The sequence below is a fragment of the Histoplasma capsulatum genome, genomic scaffold (genome assembly GCF_000149585.1).
Source record: "Histoplasma capsulatum NAm1 scaffold_1 genomic scaffold, whole genome shotgun sequence".
In the NCBI taxonomy this organism is placed as follows: domain Eukaryota; kingdom Fungi; phylum Ascomycota; class Eurotiomycetes; order Onygenales; family Ajellomycetaceae; genus Histoplasma; species Histoplasma mississippiense.
In genome coordinates this window covers 203,377-225,422 of record NW_001813982.1, presented here as the reverse complement: position 1 = coordinate 225,422, position 22,046 = coordinate 203,377, and the positions used below count along the sequence as shown (strand labels likewise).

Here is a 22,046-nt window from a genome sequence, read left to right as displayed (position 1 = left end):
TGCCCAAACCACACCCCCCCTTTTGCGTGTTTTTTTCGCGTTGCCTAGGTTACATGGCCCCCTCTGTTTTTTGGATTCTCAGGCTCCCTGGTCGTGCCGATATGTTCCCCGTGCTGTGAACGTGCATACTAGTTATGAGGAAGAGATACCTCTCTTATTCAACCGAGCTTTTCTGGACTTCCCCCCTCCCTATTGCCAGACCAGACAGCAACAACAGCATCTACGGGTACAACAACAGCAGCATCATCATCACAAGTAACTTGTTTGCCCTCTTCTCGTCGAGGCAGCTGAATAAGGCTGTGTCCAGCCATCCCCCGCGTAAACAGTGGTTCCCCCAACCTAAATAGGTACCTAGGCATGTATGTTTCTAACCCCCTCATTTGTTTCCCTTTGCTAGTCAACTTAAAAATAATCACCCCCGAAACTCACCGCCGCCCAACCCCCAGCATTTCCATCCTACTGTCCTGGCCTGAGTATGTTCCGCAGAGTTTGCTAGCTCCAGGACAAGGCGCAATTTTTTCTTCGTTGTTTTTTTTCACCTGCTGCTCACCTTTCCCTTCTTCCATTTTGAGGATTCCTCTTTGATAATTTTCAATCAATTCTTGGTTTGTTTGAATTTCTAAACATACTCATCGTGCATTTACCTTTCGTTTCTTCGACTTGTAAACTTGTTTTTAATTTTAACATTTTCCCACTCTTTTCTTGAATCTAGAACGAACCGTTTGCACCAATTCCGACCTTCGAAACCTGCGATCGACTCTCGACCCTCCACTCTCCATACATACGCTTGTTTTGAGTGGGTACTACGGCGGCAGCTGACAGCTTTTTAGGTGGATGGTCAGCTTTGTTGCATGAAACATGTCAGGACAACGGACTCATGCTGATTTACTACGGGAGGCCATGCTGTAAGTCTGGTGCTTTTTGCGGAGGCTCTGGACCATACTGCGCTGGGAAAAAAGAAAAAAAAAGAAAAAAGAAAAAAGGAAAAAAAACCATAACCTAACCTCTACGCCAATACCAACGGGCTGTCTCCGTCCTTATTTGAGGAATCGCATCTCTCCTGTGTTGAAATTCCCGCGTTTTATAACCCTTCAATCTCCCTTTCTCTGACCTGGAGAGGTTTCCTAAGACTTACCCAGCCTTTCCACCTACATTTGCCCAATGCATTGGGACTGTAGCTAATGTTGAGTAGAGAAAATGATGATGATATAGGCTCTGCAACACCTCCCGATGGGATCTCTGCCACGCCACAACCAGAGTTTACCGACAAGCGTTTCCCAAGCATAATACCGAGCTATTTTCAGGTTCGTGGTTCCGATTCTACTAAAGAACACGATTTTCTTGTATATCCTCATCTTGATGTGGAGGTGAAGGCTTCCCCTGATAATACCTCGTTATCTGGCTCTGTTGTAAATACTTGAGCGAAATCAGTTTTCTGCTCCAGTTCCATCTCAACCTCAACCTGAAAAACAATCAGATCAGCGAGGAAGAGTAGGGATGGCACCTTCGGACATCAACTGGTTACCCACTCCACCCTTATCTTCTTCCTGCTCGATTTTGCAAAAGGAGGCGGAAGAAGCAGAGAATGGAGCACCTCTGATTGAGAGCGGAATGAGTTCTATCTGACGCGCAATAAAAACCTGCTTTCGCAGAATTCCTTGAAGATTGGGCGGCATACATCAGAACCCGTTTCTAGTAACCTCTCAAAGGATCCTGCCCTTGCATCTCATTATTATAATTCGTTTTCCCCCACTTGCCCCACCCTGTCACCTTCTGTTCACTCATGCACGCTTTCCAATTCTTCTGAGGAACTGGCAAAGCTGACTGCCAATAAACTGCCAAAGAATACACCGCCGTTGACCCCGAGGGCGATGTCAACAAATGAACCTCCCCAACTAGATAGGTCCACTCGTTCCCCTCCTCACGACCATCCTGAAGCGATAAAGTCGGGCGAGCGAACCCCCCAGCCTTCATCTTCTCGTTCTACTGGCAATACAGTGACTCAAGGGATTCCGGTAGGGTCGCTAAAAGGAAAACTATCCATCAAAATATCGGAGGGACGAGGCCTACGACCAAGTTACGACCCTTACGTTGTGTGCGTCTTCGAATTGAATGAGTACATTTCCAAAGGCGCCCAAACGGGGGAGGGGGATGATGTCGAGACTACGAAGGAAGCAGAGGATACTCTATCCTCAGTACCAATCCAACGATCGAACAGTGACTCTGGGCGCCCAATGGCAATCCCAATGAAAAGTCGACAAAGTAGTAATAACAGTCTGTTGGACAATCATGATCATAAAGAGTCAGGCGTAGTGATGGATCCTCAGTGGAATCATGAAGCTGTTTTGTACGTTTGTTCCTACCTCCCCGTCAATCAAACATTAACTTAAAAAGTCTCCAGCAAAAACCAGAAATGAACTCTTGCTGATCAATATTAGTGATGTCCTTGGAGACGAATCGGAAATTGAGGTTTCGGTTTATGACAGGTCGAATCATGAAGCATTTTTAGGTCATGTAAAATTGAGTGCCAGCTTCAAGGAGGATAACCAGTCTATTTCAGGTTGGTATCCGCTAGTGGCTCGCGGTCGGCTCGACGGGCATGTGTCTGGAGAAATACACTTAGAAATGAGCTTTCAGAAAACAGATAAGAAGCAATTTGGGCCAAATGATTTCCAAATCCTAAAACTCATAGGGAAAGGAACGTTTGGACAAGTATATCAAGTGAGGAAGAAGGACACGCAACGAATATACGCAATGAAAGTCCTCTCCAAAAAGGTGATCATACAGAAGAAGGAGGTTGCCCATACACTTGGGGAAAGGAATATCCTGGTTCGAACTGCAATGACGAATTCTCCATTTATAGTGGGCCTCAAATTTTCTTTCCAGACGCCAACTGATTTGTACCTTGTCACGGACTACATGTCGGGAGGGGAGCTATTCTGGCATCTACAAAAGGAAGGCAGATTTCAAGAAGCCAGGGCGAAGTTTTACATTGCTGAGCTGATATTGGCGTTACAACATCTACACGAACATGACATCGTTTATCGGGATCTTAAGCCAGAAAACATTTTACTTGATGCAAATGGCCACATTGCGCTTTGTGATTTTGGACTATCAAAAGCAAACTTGACGAAAAATCAAACGACTAATACGTTTTGTGGTACAACAGAGTATCTTGCCCCTGAAGTCCTCCTAGATGAGCAGGGTTATACGAAAATGGTGGATTTCTGGTCGTTAGGCGTGCTCGTCTTCGAGATGTGCTGTGGGTGGAGCCCCTTCTATGCAGAGGATACGCAGCAGATGTACAAAAACATCGCCTTCGGGAAAGTGAGGTTTCCTCGTGATGCTCTTAGCACTGAGGGACGCAATTTCGTGAAAGGTCTGCTTAATCGAAACCCAAAGCACCGGCTGGGAGCTACGGACGACGCGAAAGAACTCATGGCCCATCCCTTCTTCCATGATGTTGATTGGGTCGCTTTGGCTCGGAAAAATGTGGTCCCTCCTTTCAAACCGAAATTGAAGTCAGTGATGGATACCTCATACTTCGATCCAGAATTCACAACTGCATTGGACCAAGCGACTTCCCTCAATGCGCGCGCTGCTGCGCTCGCGGCGGGCGCCATGCCAGCGTCAACGCCTTTATCTCCGGGTATGCAAGCCAATTTCAGAGGTTTTACTTTTGTCAATGAAAGTTCCATGGACCAGCACATGAGGGATGTTCACATGGAAAGCACGAAATCAGATGATGCATGGGTGAAACCGGCACAGCCCGCCGTGAGTGGAAGAGATCATCGAATGAGCGGGATCGTAAAGACGAGTGAGTCCACAGAAGGTGGTATTTTTGGGGATGATGACTATCACTTCGATATGTGACCGCTGAACCAAAAACAGAGTTGAGAATATATTAATGAAGATATTAATTGCCATGCACATACTTCTTCTGTCTCTGTATATGATCAGGACGGCTTTCATCCTCTTTTCCTTTGCTTCTTCTTTTATCGTGTTAACGAATTGCATGCGGGAGGCTTTTTAACCCTCGGGAGGTGTTTCTTTTGCTTCTGCAAATGATTATTTATCCCTGTTTATTGTATGAGCCATGAACAAACAGTAAAAACACACAGAAAAAGTTTTTCACATTGATTTCTAATTCGACAGCGCCGCACCACTGTCTGTGTATTAAAACACTTCCGATCAAGACGGGCTTCCAGCGAATTTTTGTTGCTCTGCGTTTTACCTTCATAATTTTTTATCTAAGTCCTCTTCTGCACCTCCTATTTTTTCCATTTGTATGAAATTGCCCTCAGCCTTCAGAATCCTTGCATCGCGTTACGTCTGATTTGATTGATTGATAGATCGTTTGTGAGAAGAGAAAGAAAAGGGGCCCCGGAGGTTGCGCCCAGTGGAAACTTTCATCAACCTTTCACCCCATTTCTTCCTTTTCCATTTTGGCGGAAGGGAGAAAAGGACGCAATCTCCCTATTTCGTCTGGGCCCCGCGCTTCTCCTCTGCCCCCGCCTCTTCCATACTGCCGCGTGCGTATAGTTTTGCAAAATGATATCACTTTCCACTTTTCTGTTTTGCACTTTCCTTCCTCCTTGACCTTGAGATTTTACGATATTTGCCTTGATCATTCTATTTTTCCTCGCTGAGATATATTCATCCATTTTCTTTCTTTTCTCTCTTTCCCTTTTGAGCTCCACCCGCCACCTCAACTTACGCAGTCCCTACGTCAATCCTACGATGCGTGACAAACGTTGTCATTTCTCATTTATTTTATATTCTTGCATCTTATGGGTTGTTAAAAAGAACATATTGGCATATCAAAATATTTCGTGTTTTTCTTTTGCTCCGCCTTCGTTTCTTATTTTTTTTTTTTCTCAACGACTTTCCTCTCTCTCTCTCTGAGATCTATATATTACATCACGATATCCTCTGGAGCGGGCATATATATAGCTATATATCTATCGTAAAAAAACGCGGCTTTACCCCCTCGTGGTCTCGAACGCAAATTCATGGTCTACTTGGGGATCTCATGAGAAGGAAAATGCTGCTAGAAAAAAATTATGATTTTAACCACGCATATCTGCCACGTCGTGCTGTCGTAGTCTCTGCCCGCTCTAATAAGGTTCTTCAGCTAAGAAAAACGGGGTAATAATCCGTCATATTCATGAATTTTTCTTAAGACTGTACATAGCAGTCAGTAGTTTGTGAGGATTTTCAGCTTTCTCTGCCCAATGCCAAGTTGTGCTTCCTGTCAAACCATCATCCATTTGCTAATATAACTCTCTTAGCCCGTCTTTATCGGAACAGAATCCCTCCGCCGCTGACGTTGCTTCTGGGGTTATCGTAGGGTGCACTTTAGCACTACTAATCTGAGGTGCCCAAGCATTCCTGTTCTTCCTTCTCCTGCAGACGATAGCGTGGTTGCAATCCAGGTTTTGACAGTTGCTCAGTGGCACTGCATATTTTCCTTGGAATACCGTGCTCAAAAGTATCGAATACGAATGAATATCCTTTGGGCCCTTCATGTTGCTTGTACTCTTGGTAGATGCAGTGTGCCTCCCCTGTTGCAGTGAGGTTAGCCGGAAGCAACTTCATCTGACAGGTTCCGTCAGGGAGCCCACGGGCTGGGAATTTATATGTCGAAGACTTAGATCCTCCTACGATGCCAACACTGTGAATCGTGATGTGGACTGCCTAGTTTCAATATCTCCAACTCGCCCTCAAGTCAGCAACTTTCCGTTTTTCTTCAGCACAATGCAGCTGCTCCACAGGAACTTGTTTCTGGAAGATAAACCTTCCATGATCCCTCAAAATCCCTGGGACTAAGCTGTCAAACGGAAAACATGGGGAAAAAAATTGCATAATGCTTTTTTTATTCTCCAAAGTTGATAGTCTCTTCCTTCACGTCCTGGACTGTTCACTTGACATATGGCACACCCGAGAATTGGAAAAGGGATTCCTGAGTTTTCATTGTTAATTCACTCGAGTGCTAAAGTATGGCCAACGATGGTCCCGTAGTGTAGTGGTTATCACGGTGGATTTTGATGTACTCTCAACTTCCACTGACCCCGGTTCGAATCCGGGCGGGACCTGAAAGACTTGCGAAGTTTATTATTATTTTTTCCTCCACGCAATCCTTCCGGTCTCCCCTAATTGATAGACCTCTCTCGATGGCCAGGAATTTCTCTGCTACGTAAAAGCCGTTTATGCAGTAGGGTTTCGTCAATTTGGATTTGACAGATTCATTGATGATGAAGCGGGAATCCAACGAAGGCCTCAAGCGACTCCGCATAAACCTACAACCTCAGAACACCTCCGAATAATTCCGCAGAACACATGGATCGATACCTGAAAAACCCTCGACAAATTAAAAATATATATATATATATATATATATATATATATATATTTTCTTTTCACTCCTGAAAAACTCTCCTCCTTCCTTGCCTGTATGCATGGCACGGTAACACGAGGTTTAGCAACATGATTGGGATGTTAGTGAGGTCTGATGAGAGACACGAGAGGAAGGCAGAGGCCGCCAGTGACGCCACTAAGGAGAGGAAACAGCTTATCACTGCAACAAAGCGGCTGGTGATGCACGTCACAGATCGAATCAACAAGGGTCGATTCGTGTTCAGTTTTTTTTGCATTTGGAAATGCATCGGGTTCAACGAGCCGCTGCTGCGGCTGGCTCATTACCTGGGTGGCTGAAGAAACATGGCCCGTTCTTGATCCGTCCTAACTTCGATCTCATGAAATTGAAGCGAGATTTTATCCCCTCTGGCTGAAGAAGTCACCTTGCTTCTTGTATCATCGACATGTTCTTGGTCTGACCCAAAGGGGGGTTAGCAATCTGAGCGCTAACCTTTATCTGGCCAAGCCCTTCGACTTGAATCCTTAGCCCGATCTGACAGGAAACTCGCAGACATCTGCGTTCTCCAGAGTATCAATTCAACCACAAAATGAGCTGAAGAAATCTCCAGGAAGGAAAGAAGCAGAAAATGACAACATCAAACCGCGGAAATCAAAAATCCGCTACTGCCGGAGTACCAATATGGCATCATAACGGGCGCAGCCAGTCACTACCCCTATTTCCTCTGTTGATGCCCCCACTGGCTGGTGGCTCTTTAACCTCGCGACCAAAGTTGCTACTCAAGCGCTAAGAACAAGCTATTTCTCTCTTGGCTTTGCAGTGGGCCTATCGCAAGCTTGTCCAAGGAAATTCGCTGGTTGCGAGAGAACGATTGATGGGCGCCTGGATGATCAAGGAATGAAGAGCGGTAGGTGGACGCTGAATACAGTTCACAGCTCAAAATAATTTTCTAACGATTTCTGTCTCCTCAGACAAAACATACACAGTAGTTTGTTGAACAACTATGGAGATGGTTGCGAGAATTTCACTCCAAGGATCATCCTTCTTGTGGAGTTGATCGGCAAGGCTTGTCAGATTCCTTCAGTTGCTCGTTTGCCAGCCAACGCTCTTAGCTTGTGTCTATCCGTCCAGCAGTTGTTGGTTTATCACTTGATTTTATCCCTTGAGTTTCCAGTGATCAGGAAATAATCCATTCCCTTTGATCCTTCCTGAGATTCTTCCGTTCATCGGCGCTTCATCCTTTCCCCTGAATAGAACACAATGAACGCAGTTGCAAGTAGACACTCCTCTTTCATAGGAATGGCCTGCGATGGTGATGATTCATATCAAGGCGTGGCCTCCAGCCGCCAGGCATCTGTGTATCCTGCTCCCATGCAATCCAGGAGCCGTTCTCCCGGTACATCTTCGACGCAATCTATGCGAAATAATAATTATCCCAACGCGGGAATATACTCGTCTACCACAGCGGGCCCCTCCGGCAGCTTCATTTTCCGCTCGTTCAAGCCAGCTAATTCAGGCTCCAAAGAACCATTGCTATGCTCAAGGTCATTGCCACAGGAAGTCTATGACTGCATCCTCTCACATCTGCAATGTTCTCACCTAGCTCCCCATTGCCAGGGGTGTATAACATGCTACATGCGAGATTTATATTCCCTAGCATTAACCAGCAGAGCTTGGGAAAAAGCCGTGAGGGGTAAACTGTAAGCGGGCCCAGCATAAAACGGATCGACAATTGCTAAACCTCTTTAGATATAACAAAATCTATATCCAAGGCAACGACTCGCCCGCTCAACTCAAGAAATACAAGTGGAAAAGAGGAAGTAGATTAAGATTGCTGCGACGATCTTTGAGAGAGAGAAAGTTGCTGGCCAATGCAGTGTTTGAGCTTAGGGTGCCTGATCTGGAGACGGCAATGGGGGGAAATGGAAAACAAAGCATGACCGCACAGGAATATCGGGACCTTGTGGCATCAGTCGTGATGGTGTGCCCGAACTTGGAACGCCTAGTCGGGCTTTCGTTGCCCTATAACCACGAGTTTGACCGCTTGACACAAGCTCTTTCAACGCGGAAGAAACTCAAGGAGCACGCGTGGATCTTTGCGGGCAACCCCGAAACCAGCGAACGGTCAACGAGCCAATCTGCCCAAATTTTAGATAATGAACAAGTTTTCCAGTTCCTCAACTACCACGCTTCATGGTCTAACCTCGACACCCTCATGGTACATTCTTTGGATTCCAGTGGAGTAGTGGGACATGGCATATTCTTACGGATACTCAACTTCCTTCCATCCTTACGTCATTTGACAGTTAGCGGTTTCCAAGCTGATGATTTTACACATCGTACATTATTATTTTTGCCTCAGTTGATATCGCTCCGTCTCGAGAATCTCCCAGGATTGACGCAGCACGGACTGGCCCATTATTCAACTCGTCCAGAGGCTCGCGCCCTCAAATCATTAACCTTAGTAGAATTGAAAATTAGCTCTCTCTTGATAATTTCTAAGATTCTTGCGTCTTTGAGAAGACTCGAACGCTTCAGCATTGTCCAGACCAAGACTGTGCCGATACTTTCTGACGGAGGGATGATATTCCAACCATTACTCGCTTCATCAACCTTGAAGCACCTCCATTGGGACGTGGCATGTTCAGATACCAATGGTTCTCTAACTGATTTTCACTCTTTCACACCCCTGTCATCGCTCAGCAAGTCCAACACGGCCAACTCCCATCTCGCTCAGAGCATCTTGAATTCGGGGTTTCCGTGCTTGGAGTCTCTCCGTGCACCTCATGACGTGGAACCCCTTGGGGCGTTGCAGGCCGTTTGTCGGCCTGCGCGAAACGGCCAGATCATGGTGCCCGCAGACCGCTATTCCCTCCCACGAAGCTCGCATGGTTCAATCCCAAAGCGACCTCTAGCACTCCCAGGTGGAAACAACTTAACTTCGGCGCGCATACGCGGCCAAACACTTATCGACAAGGCTGCTAAAAGCAACGAAACGGGTATTAAGGTTGTTGTTAGTGATCACTCAGGGGCGTTCAAGCTACCAACACCATCCACATTTTCCGACCTTACTTCCGAACCAGGACCGGGTGATACATATGACGTATTGGCCCCATCAACAAACAAAGAATTTATTCCTTCATCTGAGCGAGATTCACATGGCATTACTGTGCATGAATTTACCATTCCATTGTGCATCGGACGAGTGTGCACATCATCAAGTACAACGGTGGCTGCACCGCCCCCCCGTTTTATACTCACCCCTGACATCCCCGGCTCAGACGCTGACGGCGGTTTAATAAGCTGGCGTCATTACTTGTCCTCAAATCAAACGCCAGCATACTTGACAGCTGCAGGAACAAATGCAGTAGCAGCATCACCATCTTCCACCGACAGAAGAAATACCGGGTCGAGCATGAATGATGACACATCAACTCCCTCATCGTCCCCATCTTCATCTCTATTCAGCTCCTGGGGTGCTGGTAGCAGTTCTGGACACAACAATTCAAATCATAAATTGAGGCAGCCGTTATCTCCGCGTACGCCAGACCCCTTGTCTCCGACGTTGCAGATGTGTGGTTCCCAAACTACCACGGGCATCGGTGTCGGCTCCGGCGCTTGGTCAGGCCAGCCGTTTTGGACCACTAGAGAGACCTGCGACGGTTCCTGGAATCGGAGGCATAAATTGGGGAAGGATTGGTGGTGGCATGTCGAGCGTGACAGACCATTAACCAACAATGTCTCGGCAGATATAGTGAGGCTGGAACAATTATTTTGAAAAAAAATTTACGTTAATATCGAGGTGGATATATTTTGCATGGTTAACATTCTGAGTTTACCCCTGGCTGCTGAGCATCTCTTGTGCGCTTGCGGTTTCATTTCCACCCGTTTCCCTGGCTCCTATTGGTCCTTTGCTTTGAGAATTGTTTTTGGAATCGCCTCTTTTTAACCCAGAACCACCGGTTCAGAGGTGAGAAATAAACCACTCTATGGAGGTGTGGAACAGAAGTCCTTGCACATGCTAGAAACTTAAGCGGAAATCTCAATATTGGAGCTCAAATGAATACAGTCCTTACAGCATAACTCTGGGGGCCCTTGTTAACTGGTTTGTACCATGCTTACCATATAAATTTCTAGCGCATGCAAAGGTTTATGTTCCACACCGTAGTATTCGCCGTTTCCTAGATTCCTGTTGGAAACGTGGATGTATTTCTATGTATTTCATCTCGAAAGACTGATTGATATATTCCCCTTTCATTCTCATTTCCTTATTCGGCATTTTGAAATGAAGCTGGCCTTGTTTCTGTCGACATTGTATATGTAAATTCTTGTAATTTTACTATATGTATCGGGTGTTCTTTGACAATACGGGTGATCTGCTCCAGCGTCCATGTAGGTGAACATGCACAACGCGCTCAGCATATTTTTGCGATGACAATACTAGGAGGTCATTTGCTGTTGCTTTCTTGCAAAGATATCGCCCGCCTCGCAGGAACTATGTTTAAAATAACCGCTTAATATGCTTAACACCAGGATGGATCCAATCTGTTCTAAGAAACCTTCGGTTTCAGTGTTGAATTCATTTTGCTATTCTCACACATGAATAACACAAACCTCACCACGGAAACGAGAGAAGAGGCGTCAGCAAGTGCTGTTCACAGCAAAGGAATAACGATTGTAGATAATAGGGAACAAATAATAATCAGACATAGATGCCTGTGCTTGAATCCTTCTTCTTCGCCATCACCTCAGCAATGGCATCAACGTAATGCTCATGGCCAACCTTATTCATTCCCTTTCGCAAGGCGATCATTCCAGCTTCCACACACACAGCCTTCAACTGCGCACCACCAAACTCATCTGTACTCCGCGCCAGTTCGGCCCAGTTTACGCCGTCGTCGACAGCCATCTTACGGGAATGAATGCGTAAGATCTGAGCGCGAGCTTCCTCGTTCGGGAGAGGAAATTCAATCTTGCGATCCAGACGACCCGAGCGCAAGAGGGCTGGATCAAGCACATCTATACGATTCGTAGCAGCAAGCACCTTGACGCGGTCGTCAGAGGCGAAGCCATCCAGTTGGTTGAGGAGTTCGAGCATAGTTCGCTGGACCTCGCGGTCACCGGACTTTTCCGAGTCGAAGCGTTTTGTACCTATAGCGTCAAGTTCGTCGATAAAGATAATTGACGGAGCCTTTTCTTTGGCTAAGGCAAAGCAGTCACGGACAAGTTTCGCGCCGTCTCCGATGAACATCTGGACAAGCTGTGGCCCGGCGAGTTTGAGGAAGGTGGCGTTTGTTTGAGCAGCGCAGGCACGGGCAAGAAGAGTTTTACCTGTGCCGGGCGGGCCATACATGAGGGCTCCTGTTAGAGTCATTAGTAGTTAGCCAGGGGTATATTTTGATGATTAGGGGAGTAAAAATAATAAAAAGGGATTAATGGAGGGAGAACCTTTTGGTGCTTTGATACCAATATTCTTGAACCGCTCAGCCTCTTTCATCGGCCATACCACTGCCTCAACAAGCTCCTCGATTTGCTTATCCAATCCTCCAACGTCGGTATACTTCTCTGTTGGCTTCTCGTCAACTTCCATGGCTTTCACCCTACTGTCATATTCAGCTGGTAGAGTATCCAATACAAGGTATGAATCCTTATTAACACCGATGAGGTCGCCTGGTTTCAACTTCTCATGGTCGACAAGGCCGATGAGGGGGAGGAAGATAGTTTGGCGGGTCGAAGTCTTGATAACAGCAGATTTTCCAACCCGAGTGGCGTCCAGGTCAATATTGGCACCCTCCTCTGCAGCTTCTTTTTCAACATCAAGATCAAGGAGTTCAACAACGTTGCCTACGAGATATGGTAGTTGTCTGTAAAGGCAATGCAAAGACGTTAGGCATGAGTATGAGTCAATCTAATAGCCGCAATTGAATTTGAATGCAGTTGTGACAACCCAGGCAGACATACCGGTTATTCTCAATCTTATCCATGTTATCCTTTATTTTCTCCTGCATCGTATTCTGCTCATGTGACAAACGCTGGAACTCGCTCTTCATGACTCTCATGTCATTCTCTAGCAGTTTCCGTCGATTGATGATATCTCTGGTACTTGATCGCAGGATTTCATCGTCTATTAACACTTCTTCCTCTTCCTCCTTCTTGCATTCTTCTGAATCTTTCATTTCAGCATCACCATCCCGGTCTTTTTTTTCCCCCTTATCATCACCCTGGTCCTTCTTGTCCCTGTCTTCACGCTCAAGATCATCGAGATCCTCTAGAGTTGACATGACTGCGGTGGAGATATAAAAAAATCAGTGTGGGCTAGGAAATTTACAAATTCGTATGCTATACAGAGATCAAGAAACAGTAAGGTGTAGAAACGTGATGGTTAGCAATAGAAGGGAGAGTTGGTTGTAGGTGCTCAGTCAGAAGTTGGTGCTCTCTGGAGCTTTACAGATCAAATGAGGTCAATGTTCCTATTCCAGATCTCAACTAGCCTACTTCCATTATGGGTCATGTGATATACAAACAGACTCCATCCTTATTATTTTCAAAGCATACATATTCTCAAGAAGAATACATATTTACGAGGATCCTGTATACTTTTATATCCGACATATCTAACCAACTATATTTTATTCAATACTTTCTCTCGCCCATCCCTAAGCAACCAGTATCGAGACATGAAATCGTCGTGATTCACTATTGAAATGTATTATTAATACACAGTAAATTGATCAAATATTAAAATAAATGGGCGGATAGAAGCGAGACTCACCGTAGCCACCACATATCCTCCGCTTTCCCGAAAATGGAGCCCGACCATGGAGCATTCTCCAGTTGTCGAATACTGGGTATCAGTTAGCGAATCGTCCAGGAGTAGTGATATCATAGACAACACATGATATGGTTGGCTAAAAGGGGCTTACTCATTGGGGAACCTGGATCCAACTGAAACCAATGTTCCATATCCTTCCTCGTAATTATTTCATTCCATTTCCGTGCTGCAGCGTACCATTTGCTTATTTCCTCCAGAGACCCGTTGACCATTGGCCTCCTATCCTCATTATTCCATCGGACTTGATACAGTTCTCCAGTAATCGGGTGATGATTAAAGACTGGAAACGGACACGCCGGTTGGATACATACATGTTCATTGCCACTAGCATGCCCATCGACGCCAAATTCTTTCAGAACCTCATAAGCCTCTGGGTCCTCATTGTAGAGGGTCTTAGCAGCCTCAAAGCCATCGACGAGCAGTGATTCTCCACCAGAGCCGTTTGTATGGGAAAGCATATGGAACATCTGAAGGCCTGCCGGATCGGTAAAATACGTGGTATCGGTATGGCCGCCAAGACCTTCTGTTGTGTAGGCCATGTCCTTCAGAGAAAGATCGGATGTGAAGTCCCAAAATCCACCTGACAAGGTTATTTTAGTTTCATATTCCACTCCCATATGGAAGTCAATGAGCTGCGAAGCCTACCATAGTGTGTAGGTCTGATGAATGCTATTCGTTCCAGGAGCTTCTCCGTAGCTTCAGGGGTTGCCGGGCATCCCTTGACAAAGGAAAAGCCCCACCGGTACTGTTATGGTAGATCATCAGTACCAAAACCATCCTCGGCGAAATGAGGGAGGCAAACAATTTGATCTGTCCATTTTCGAACGCCATCATCTGATAGCATGACCTCGTCGTACAAGACAGTGGGGTATGTATTAGGATCATTCGAAACAGATTGTTTCTCAGCCCTGGCACCAATGTTAATAATCAGGAATTTGTAAGAGCAAAGGTTGTAGGAGGGTCTTGAATACCCGAATCTAACAATGTCTGATTTTCCCCTCTGCTTGAGATGATGTTCTGATAACCAGGAGTAGCTATAGGTACTGGTATGGCCGTCATTTGCCCCTAGAAAGGAGGTAAGCAGGAATGAAGCATCTAGGAAATGATCATCATTGACATACATTCAATCTCTAAAAAATTGTCCAATTTTCTCACGGTTGATGGATGAATATCCCCAGGTATCTAATGTTCCATTCGGTTAGGATCTTGCAGAAAAGAACAACTATTTTCTTCTCAATGCCAGGCTGCTTTTACCGAAAATGTATCCACAAGCCGTTGCCTCGTGTCAGGATGAATGCATTTCTTGCACTGGCAGTTATCTCTGCGTCTTGGTGAGTATACTATTCTCACAAGTAACCTGAAAGATACCAACCTTAACCATAGACTCGGCCTAGGTAATACTGTCAACAATTTTCAAAGCAAAATGCTTCCAACAGAGCAAAATGATATTTACTTATAGAGTTGCCAGAGTGAAATGACAGCAAATGATCCAATTGGCTTACCATTTGCCCGTAACCCCCCCAGGAAGGTCAACCGAGACAGGTGCATAACCTTGCTCGCTCACAGCGCCGGAATGTTTCGCAGCTCCGGCGAGCGCTGCTGGGTGATGATTGGCAGCAAGGGATGAAAATAATCCTGTAGACCCCATACGGGCTCGTCTAGGCAAACTAAGACCATACGGACACGCCTTTCTAACAGACCACGATGTGATTGCCTGAAAAGGAGGTCAGCAGTAATTACTTGATAGTTAAACGTTGCGTTGCAGCCGCAGCAAGTCCCCCATTGGTCGGGGCACGATAACAGATGATCAAAAACATATGCAGGCGCACGTTAATCCGGTGTACACTTACCGGTTGTCCTCTGCATGCTTGATATACAAAGCTGCTTCTTGGAATTCTGAGTTTCCATCGTCAGCTATGCTGCGGGGCACACTAAACATGGTTCTCACCTTTCGCCTACAACCTGAATGGCTCTTTTGACAGGCACGAAGGAGGAAGAATTCATGGCTGATGTGATTCTACCAATGGCTGCTTCTGTATGTAATTGATGGTGTACTTCATTCGTTGAATGGTAACAAATTGTTGTTTGGGGTTTGTAGCACGCAGCCCTGGATGCTTTCGACGGCTTTCGTCTTGCCGAGGCGGCCATAAATGTGGTGAACCGCCAGCCTACAAACTCAAAATCTTCATATGACAAGCTCTCTCAATTGATACAACAAGCTTTTCATATTATAGATGAAACATTGAAATGATATGATTAATTCTGAATCCACCCAACAGGGTGCCGATGCCATTGTACTGAGGGGGCAAAATCAGTAGGTCTAAGACAGATGATATCTACTGGTAGGCGCATGCATTGAGAGTTGAGTTTCAAGTTCAGCTCTTCAGGACGGCAAACCAACCTTCTCCTTCAAAAAACTGAACAATGTCATCAATCTCATCAGGAACCTTGTACCGATGACTCAAAATCTCCATACGCCTTCCATGTAACATCCAATGTCGAGCCTCTTTTGCAGAAAGTCATCCATAAACTGCCCCAGATTCACTGAGACCTTCTCATCTGCTGAACTATGCCCGAGAAATACAGGACTTTGAAAATTGTGTGTTGCAAGGGCAGGCATCATTGGGGGGTCAGGGATGTCGCGGATGTGGTTGATTGCTTGTATTAATAGTTCTGCAGATTTGCTGTCATTATTGTCGGATCCGTCATCGGCTCTCAGTGGAGGAGATTAGGTGAACGGGTCGAATGTGTTCTCATCCATGAAATCTCCTGAAAAAGGTTGGAAAATATCTTCTAGCTGTCTGTGATATGGCAACCAGCCACTCATTCCCACAAACCATCCCACTTGCCTTCTGTTGCAACCTTCCATTTCGTTACTATACTCTTCTCCCAAGCCACCAGCAAGAAATGCGAAAACCCCTGCTGAGCACCCTTGACTCAGGCCATCAAGGATGATCGTTCTATATCCATCCCCCTTGGCCAACAACTTCCTTTGCCTCTTTGTCAATCAGTGCACGTCAAAATGTCCGGGCTTGACATAACCAGTCAATCCGAAACTCTGTTCTCTCGCCCGGATCTTCTAGCCGATCTGACTGGGAAAAATCTTTTACATTCATAAGTCGTGCCATAAAGACTGTGTGGTGCCGTGATTTTAGGATCTTGGCGGTGGGAATGAATAAAATAGGGACTGGAGCTGAGTGGTGACTGGTGAGACTGTCAAGACTTATTATTTATTTCTGCAGCCTAGGTTAAATCTCTCATCAGAGCAAAAAACCTACCTGAGCTTACAGCTTACTATTCCCACCAACAACATTGACCAATGCCCGACCATTGCTCAACACAACTTTTCCCTCGCCATTCTTAACTACAAACACAACTTCTTCAAATCCACCTTCGGGCTTCCCCGTCCTCCAAATCTCAGTGATCAGCTTTACCCCGGGGATCACCGGGGACGCAAATCGTGCCTGGAACTCTTTGAGATTCTTCGGGTCACTACCACCCAATGTCTTCAGGATTGCGTGGGCTGCCATGTTCCAGCTGAACAGGCCGTGGATAATGACACCGCCAAAACCCATTTTCTGTCCTGGCTCCGGCGTGGCGTGGAGAGGGTTATAGTCACCGTTCAAACTGTGAATTAGAAGACAATTTTTAGTGCTTGGAGTGGAAAAAATATGTAAAAAGTAAATTGTTAGACAGAACATACCGGTAGAGCAACGGTGTATTCGCATCTGTCTGGTGCTTGTAGACAACATCCGGCTCCTTCCCCTTAGGAGGAGGATAATTCACCGTAGCCGGACCTACATAAGAAAACAACAGCATGAATTATTATCCTTCAGCTGGTGGGTTATACGTATACATAACCCGAGCGCTCCTGAACCTTACCCCAGCCCTTTGGCGATTCCCAAAGAAACAAAAGGGGAGGGATTGAGTTTAAATAATCACCTTTCGGGCCACCCCAATTTCCCTGCCCAACAAAGAACCCACTCCCAACAGCCTTGGTATAGATTTCCCCGGTTTCTTTATCGACAATCTGCTGCTCCGTCTCAACGATAGATCCCACCTTTCCTTTATCATAGACGCCAATAACTGAGCTCCGCAGTTCGAACTGGCGACCCGCACTAGAGACAGGTAGGGGCTTGAGAAAGGTCATTTTGCGCTGTCCGTCAACAACGCGGCGGGAGTCGAAGTTGGGAACACCAGGGATGGCATTTCCAGTCTTTTGCGCGTAGAAGTCGGTTACTTCTTGGTTTGTGAGCTTGAAAGCTGCAGCGGATGGTTTTATATCAGTTTGTGTTTCAAAGTTCGGGTTGGATTCCTTTGTTGCATTTCCTTTCTTTCTTTTTCTTCTTGCTTGGGTAAAGCTGGCACGTACGGAGGATGATAGGATATGTTGGGAATAGGGTGAAGTTTGGATGTAGTTCCTAATGAGCGGAGGATGTTAACAACCAAATATTGCCTGTGTCATCCCTTTTTCCGTTAAAATTTCGACGTGAAAAATATAATTTGAGACAAACGTACATAGAGAAAATGAAGTTCATCTGCCTTTGCCCCAATACTATTTGCGAAGAGAAGTGCGTCTCTTTTGGTCCAGCTCACATCCTGGCTTGGGAACTGATGCCCAACTCCGGGTCCGCTCATGATGATGGATGCACAGTATGAATATAGCCTGGAATAATTGGAAACGTTGGGAGACAAACAGTCAATAATACCAAATCTGGACTTGCAATCTATGATGATAGGAATACAACATTAAAGGAGGAGAGCCTGCGAGTTCTCTCTTAATTTTGAGGGTGATGACTTTCCCCTCCCCCAACATGCAGCTCGGGCTGAGAAATTATGCCGAGGTTGCGGAGAGGTACAGCCGTCGGTTATTTTTGAAATCGCAAAAATAGAAAAGCTCTGGACGGAGTCTTGAGCATCTACAAGAAAACGAAAGTGCTGAATGAAGCAGTAAGATTAAGCGTCAACTCGGGGTATCTCTAACAAATCGAGGAGCTTGAGAAATCATGTCCTATATATCATTTGCTCCATATAATCGGACGCCACATTATATGCTATTTTCCCCAAAACGCCTGCAGTACCTTTTTTTCGCTCTTTCCCTCTCTACACTTCCTTGCTCCTATAAAAGTTCGTCATCATTGTCACTTCCTTTTCCCTGGCCATAGATAGGCGCATGCAGGCGACGCAATGCTGCTTGTTTTTGAAGTAACGCCATCTCCGCATTCAGGGCTGAACATATAAGAAAGAAGGGATAAAGAAGGAAAAAAGGTAGAGTATCAAAAAGTCAAACAAAAAATTGAAAAAAGAAAGAATCAACGCAAGGAAAATATGCAAAGCATAAATTCTTCGCAGAATAGTAGAATTTTTTTCAAAAGTTGAACGTTTAACACCTGAGACCAGAATTAGTATTTTACTTGTCCAATAATGAGGAAAGTATAGAAAGGAAGTGGATGTCATATGCCATACATTTTATACTCACAGCTGCCCTGGGCAGCACGTGTTTCATCTTCTGTCTCAAAGGTGTACGAGATCTTAATGTCCAGATCCCGCTTGTTTTTCTCATTAGGCTTATTGTCCAGGAACCCAGTGACACATTCATTTTCCTCAATTGTAAGGACTTCCCGAATATAGAACACAGTTTGCTTCCAGTGGGTGTACTTGGCGTGGGGCCCAGTGGAAAATCGAATCTTTTTGTGGCAGGCTGTGAAATCGATATCAAACCACGCGATGATCGCGTGGATGAAATCGTTGCGTTTCGCGGTGAGCCTGAAGGGGACGGTGAATACGAGATCAGCAGTGGTGACTGTATATAAATCGAGAGTGAGGACGGGACAAGGGTCGGTGACTAGGGCTTTAAGCTCGACAGTGTCAACGAGGGGTTCTGTCAGAGCCACGTTTTTCATAGGGGAGTAATTGAATCCCCAGACATTATCCCAAACTATCAGGTAATTGGTTAGAATTGGCCTATATTTTGAATGAAGGGGCAGAACTCAGTTCAGGACTTTCGAGGGGGCAAACATACATCCGATCTTATCGTCCTTGTATTCACCATCTTCAATACCGGCGAGGTAGACGGTGGCTTTGTCTGGGAAGATCTTGCCGTCGGCAACAAGATAATTGTCACGAGCATACAGAACAGTGTCAAGCATAGATTCGTAGAGAAGGAAATATCCCATCCATTCGGATATAATGATATCGACTTTTGGATAGGGGAGTTGCACTTCTTCCATCTTACCCTGCAGAAGGGTGATGTGGTCCGCCATCCCGTTTACTGCCACGATTTCACGGGCCTTTTCGATGATGGAAGACATATCCACGCCAATAACGTGTTTGGCTCCAGCGCGAACCGCAAACCTGAGAAAATATATAATGCCTTAGAAAGTTTTCAGGAAGGTGTTGTGTTGCTTTAGACGGATTTCTTTTCCTATTCTCTCACGACATACATGCTGAGAATCCCAGTTCCACATCCCACATCAAGTACTATCTTATCTTTGAAAAGATGTCGGTTTTGGTAGATGGCATCTCTGTATGATCTCGTCCGAACCTCGTCTTTCTGGGCATGGGGAAAAGTGCACAAATTAGTAATGGCTATTTCTTATTTCGTTTGATTTCGAAAACAATAGCAGCGAATATATTCATTGGGATGAAATGCACTTACAAGCATTTCCTCATGAATGCCTTCCCGTTGGGTTTGTTTTGTCAGCTATGAATTTGAGAAGAGGGGTGATGTAGGCGAAAAGGCCAATTTACCATGGTGGTCGTAACTAGTATAGAACGGATTAGATTTCTGTTCGTAAGAAAATGAATTCAAAATGAGGACAAAAAAACCTCGTAAAATAGCGAACTTCCGCGTGGTCCATTCCAGCCATCCTGTCTGTGCTGGACGGCAGTTGAGGGGCTGTGGGTGTGATGTCCATTGGATTTGAAGTTCCGTTCATGATCGACTGCAGGAAGGGAAAGTTAAAAGAATGATAAACACCCAGGACAAAAGAACGAAACCTAAGGAGGTGGAAGAGAAAAAAAAATCAGGCAGAGAGAGCCTAATAAAGGTAATTGATATCAGGGTTAGCTTGGCAAGCAATCCTTGGGAAAAAATATTGAACTTTGAGTTTGGATGTTCAGATGAGGCTCAATGTTTGAGGTTACTAGTCCATAATAAATTAGCGGCTTGAAAGGTGATTGGCGGAGGATTTGATTCGATGAATAGCTAAATCGCTTAAATGAATGGCTCATCTTGGTTACATCTGTCCATCATGCAAACCATTGGGCAATTAGCTCAGTTGGTAGAGCGTTCGCTTTGCACTCTCCGCCTGCGAAAGGTCGTGATTTCGATTATCACATTGTCCATAAATTTTTGACCCTCGGTTTTTTGTCATTTTTTTTTTCTTCGGTTTTCATTATTCGAATTTCTCACTCATTACCTCTATTTTTATTTTTATTTCCTACTATTTTATTTTTGGAACTCCCGACCCGAGGGAGTTTGAATGTTATTACATAGGACTCTTTAATGCAGCTCGTTGAACGAGTACGTAACTAACTGCCTTGCCACTTCCAAATAAACGGGAAACACAATCAAGTATCCGCAACAACCACGGCCATGACGGGGAGTGGGAGGCCATCGTACTGGCGATTATTTGTGTTTACAAGTTTGATATTCTTAATTGGTATGTCCTCCGCGTCTCTAGGGGACAGGCTCCCGGATTTCAACGAGTGCGTGACGGTAAGCCTTCTCCTACCCGTAAGCAGCGAAAATAAATAGAAACAGGAAATAGATTGTTAATCACTAATGCTTGGTTCACAAAATAGATATGCAAAACCGAAAATTGCGAAAATGGAAAGACATACATACGTAAGGATATATCTCTTTCGCTCATTCCATATCTGTCGCTGACCCTTTTTGGGGCTTTTAATATAGCATTCTACCTCCGCCTCCTCCTCTGGGACTGCCCAGCGGAATGCGACTACACATGCCAACACATCATCACGGACCGACGGGTTAACCGGGACCCGCCAATGCTCGAACCCGTCGTCCAATTCCACGGAAAATGGCCCTTCTACCGAATACTTGGCATGCAAGAACCGTTTTCCGTCCTCTTCTCCTTCATGAATTTCCTCGCTCATCGCCATGGTATGTCGCGCGTTCGAGAGTCGATACCACATTCGTATCCGATGCGCAGGTTTTATCTTGCCTTTGGATATTTCGGCTTGGCTAGTTGGATTTTCAGCATGGTGTTCCATACACGGGATCTGCCCTTAACTGAAAAGCTCGATTACTACGGTGCAGGCGCAAGTGTGTTATATGGGTTATATCTGTCCGTCGTTCGAATATTCCGCCTCGACCAGACAAGGCCCCGCCAGAAGCCGAAGCTTCTCCGATACTGGACGTTCACCTGTACAGGACTGTTCATTGCGCATGTCTCCTACTTGAGCTTTTGGTCCTGGGACTATACGTATAACATGGCGGCAAATGTGGCTGTTGGAATTGTGCAGAATTCGTTGTGGACGTGGTTTAGTATCTCGCGATACCGGAAGTACATGAAATCGTGGACGGCATGGCCTGGAATGATAGTTGCGTGGATTATCGTAGCTATGAGTTTGGAGCTTTTGGACTTTCCGCCTTGGCATGGACTGGTTGATGCCCATAGCCTATGGCATTTAGGGACTGTGGTGCCTACTGCTTGGTGGTATTCGTAAGTTTGACACAATCCCATTTTCATAACTTGACGAGTGTACATTGCATTCCCTAACCTGAGATTGGTAAACAACTAGATTTATTGTTAGAGATGCTCTGGATGACATAGCCGGAGAGCGGCTGAAGGCTTGAATTATGTTTCCGCC

The 22,046-nt window shown here is 45.5% G+C and overlaps 7 protein-coding genes and 2 non-coding genes across 9 annotated transcripts; 5 read left to right on the top strand and 4 right to left on the bottom strand.

Moving 5' to 3' along the window:
• Window positions 1-858: 858 nt before the first annotated feature.
• Window positions 859-3,873, top strand: HCAG_00071 (serine/threonine-protein kinase sck1; the record flags this gene model as incomplete). Its single annotated transcript, XM_001542975.1, has 4 exons — window positions 859-905; window positions 1,193-1,409; window positions 1,845-2,347; window positions 2,439-3,873. 4 exons carry the CDS (start codon window positions 859-861, stop codon window positions 3,871-3,873), a joined length of 2,202 nt encoding a protein of 733 aa, XP_001543025.1.
• Window positions 3,874-6,011: 2,138 nt separating this feature from the next.
• HCAG_09397 lies at window positions 6,012-6,095 on the top strand. Its single transcript has one exon. It is a non-coding gene; the product is annotated as a tRNA-Gln (tRNA).
• A 1,541-nt stretch (window positions 6,096-7,636) lies between these two features.
• HCAG_00070 (predicted protein) lies at window positions 7,637-10,154 on the top strand (the record flags this gene model as incomplete). The annotated part of the gene is made up of 3 exons (XM_001542974.1): window positions 7,637-8,076; window positions 8,126-8,594; window positions 8,739-10,154. 3 exons carry the CDS (start codon window positions 7,637-7,639, stop codon window positions 10,152-10,154), a joined length of 2,325 nt encoding a protein of 774 aa, XP_001543024.1.
• Window positions 10,155-11,078: 924 nt separating this feature from the next.
• Window positions 11,079-12,657, bottom strand: HCAG_00069 (26S protease regulatory subunit 6A; the record flags this gene model as incomplete). The annotated part of the gene is made up of 3 exons (XM_001542973.1): window positions 11,079-11,737; window positions 11,825-12,240; window positions 12,338-12,657. 3 exons carry the CDS (start codon window positions 12,655-12,657, stop codon window positions 11,079-11,081), a joined length of 1,395 nt encoding a protein of 464 aa, XP_001543023.1.
• A 412-nt stretch (window positions 12,658-13,069) lies between these two features.
• Window positions 13,070-15,147, bottom strand: HCAG_00068 (conserved hypothetical protein; the record flags this gene model as incomplete). The annotated part of the gene is made up of 8 exons (XM_001542972.1): window positions 13,070-13,072; window positions 13,149-13,220; window positions 13,520-13,788; window positions 13,854-13,953; window positions 14,011-14,273; window positions 14,330-14,390; window positions 14,859-14,922; window positions 15,059-15,147. The coding sequence occupies 8 exons, from the start codon at window positions 15,145-15,147 to the stop codon at window positions 13,070-13,072; spliced, it is 921 nt and encodes a 306-aa protein (XP_001543022.1).
• A 1,345-nt stretch (window positions 15,148-16,492) lies between these two features.
• HCAG_00067 (peroxisomal dehydratase) lies at window positions 16,493-17,846 on the bottom strand (the record flags this gene model as incomplete). The annotated part of the gene is made up of 5 exons (XM_001542971.1): window positions 16,493-16,835; window positions 16,912-17,005; window positions 17,151-17,471; window positions 17,581-17,629; window positions 17,727-17,846. The coding sequence occupies 5 exons, from the start codon at window positions 17,844-17,846 to the stop codon at window positions 16,493-16,495; spliced, it is 927 nt and encodes a 308-aa protein (XP_001543021.1).
• A 481-nt stretch (window positions 17,847-18,327) lies between these two features.
• Window positions 18,328-19,961, bottom strand: HCAG_00066 (HNRNP arginine N-methyltransferase; the record flags this gene model as incomplete). The annotated part of the gene is made up of 6 exons (XM_001542970.1): window positions 18,328-18,437; window positions 18,688-19,146; window positions 19,231-19,562; window positions 19,652-19,761; window positions 19,867-19,911; window positions 19,959-19,961. The coding sequence occupies 6 exons, from the start codon at window positions 19,959-19,961 to the stop codon at window positions 18,328-18,330; spliced, it is 1,059 nt and encodes a 352-aa protein (XP_001543020.1).
• A 500-nt stretch (window positions 19,962-20,461) lies between these two features.
• On the top strand, window positions 20,462-22,032 carry HCAG_00065 (conserved hypothetical protein; the record flags this gene model as incomplete). The annotated part of the gene is made up of 4 exons (XM_001542969.1): window positions 20,462-20,487; window positions 20,786-20,928; window positions 21,124-21,898; window positions 21,990-22,032. The coding sequence occupies 4 exons, from the start codon at window positions 20,462-20,464 to the stop codon at window positions 22,030-22,032; spliced, it is 987 nt and encodes a 328-aa protein (XP_001543019.1).
• On the top strand, window positions 20,474-20,555 carry HCAG_09398. The gene has a single exon. It is a non-coding gene; the product is annotated as a tRNA-Ala (tRNA).
• Window positions 22,033-22,046: the final 14 nt, after the last annotated feature.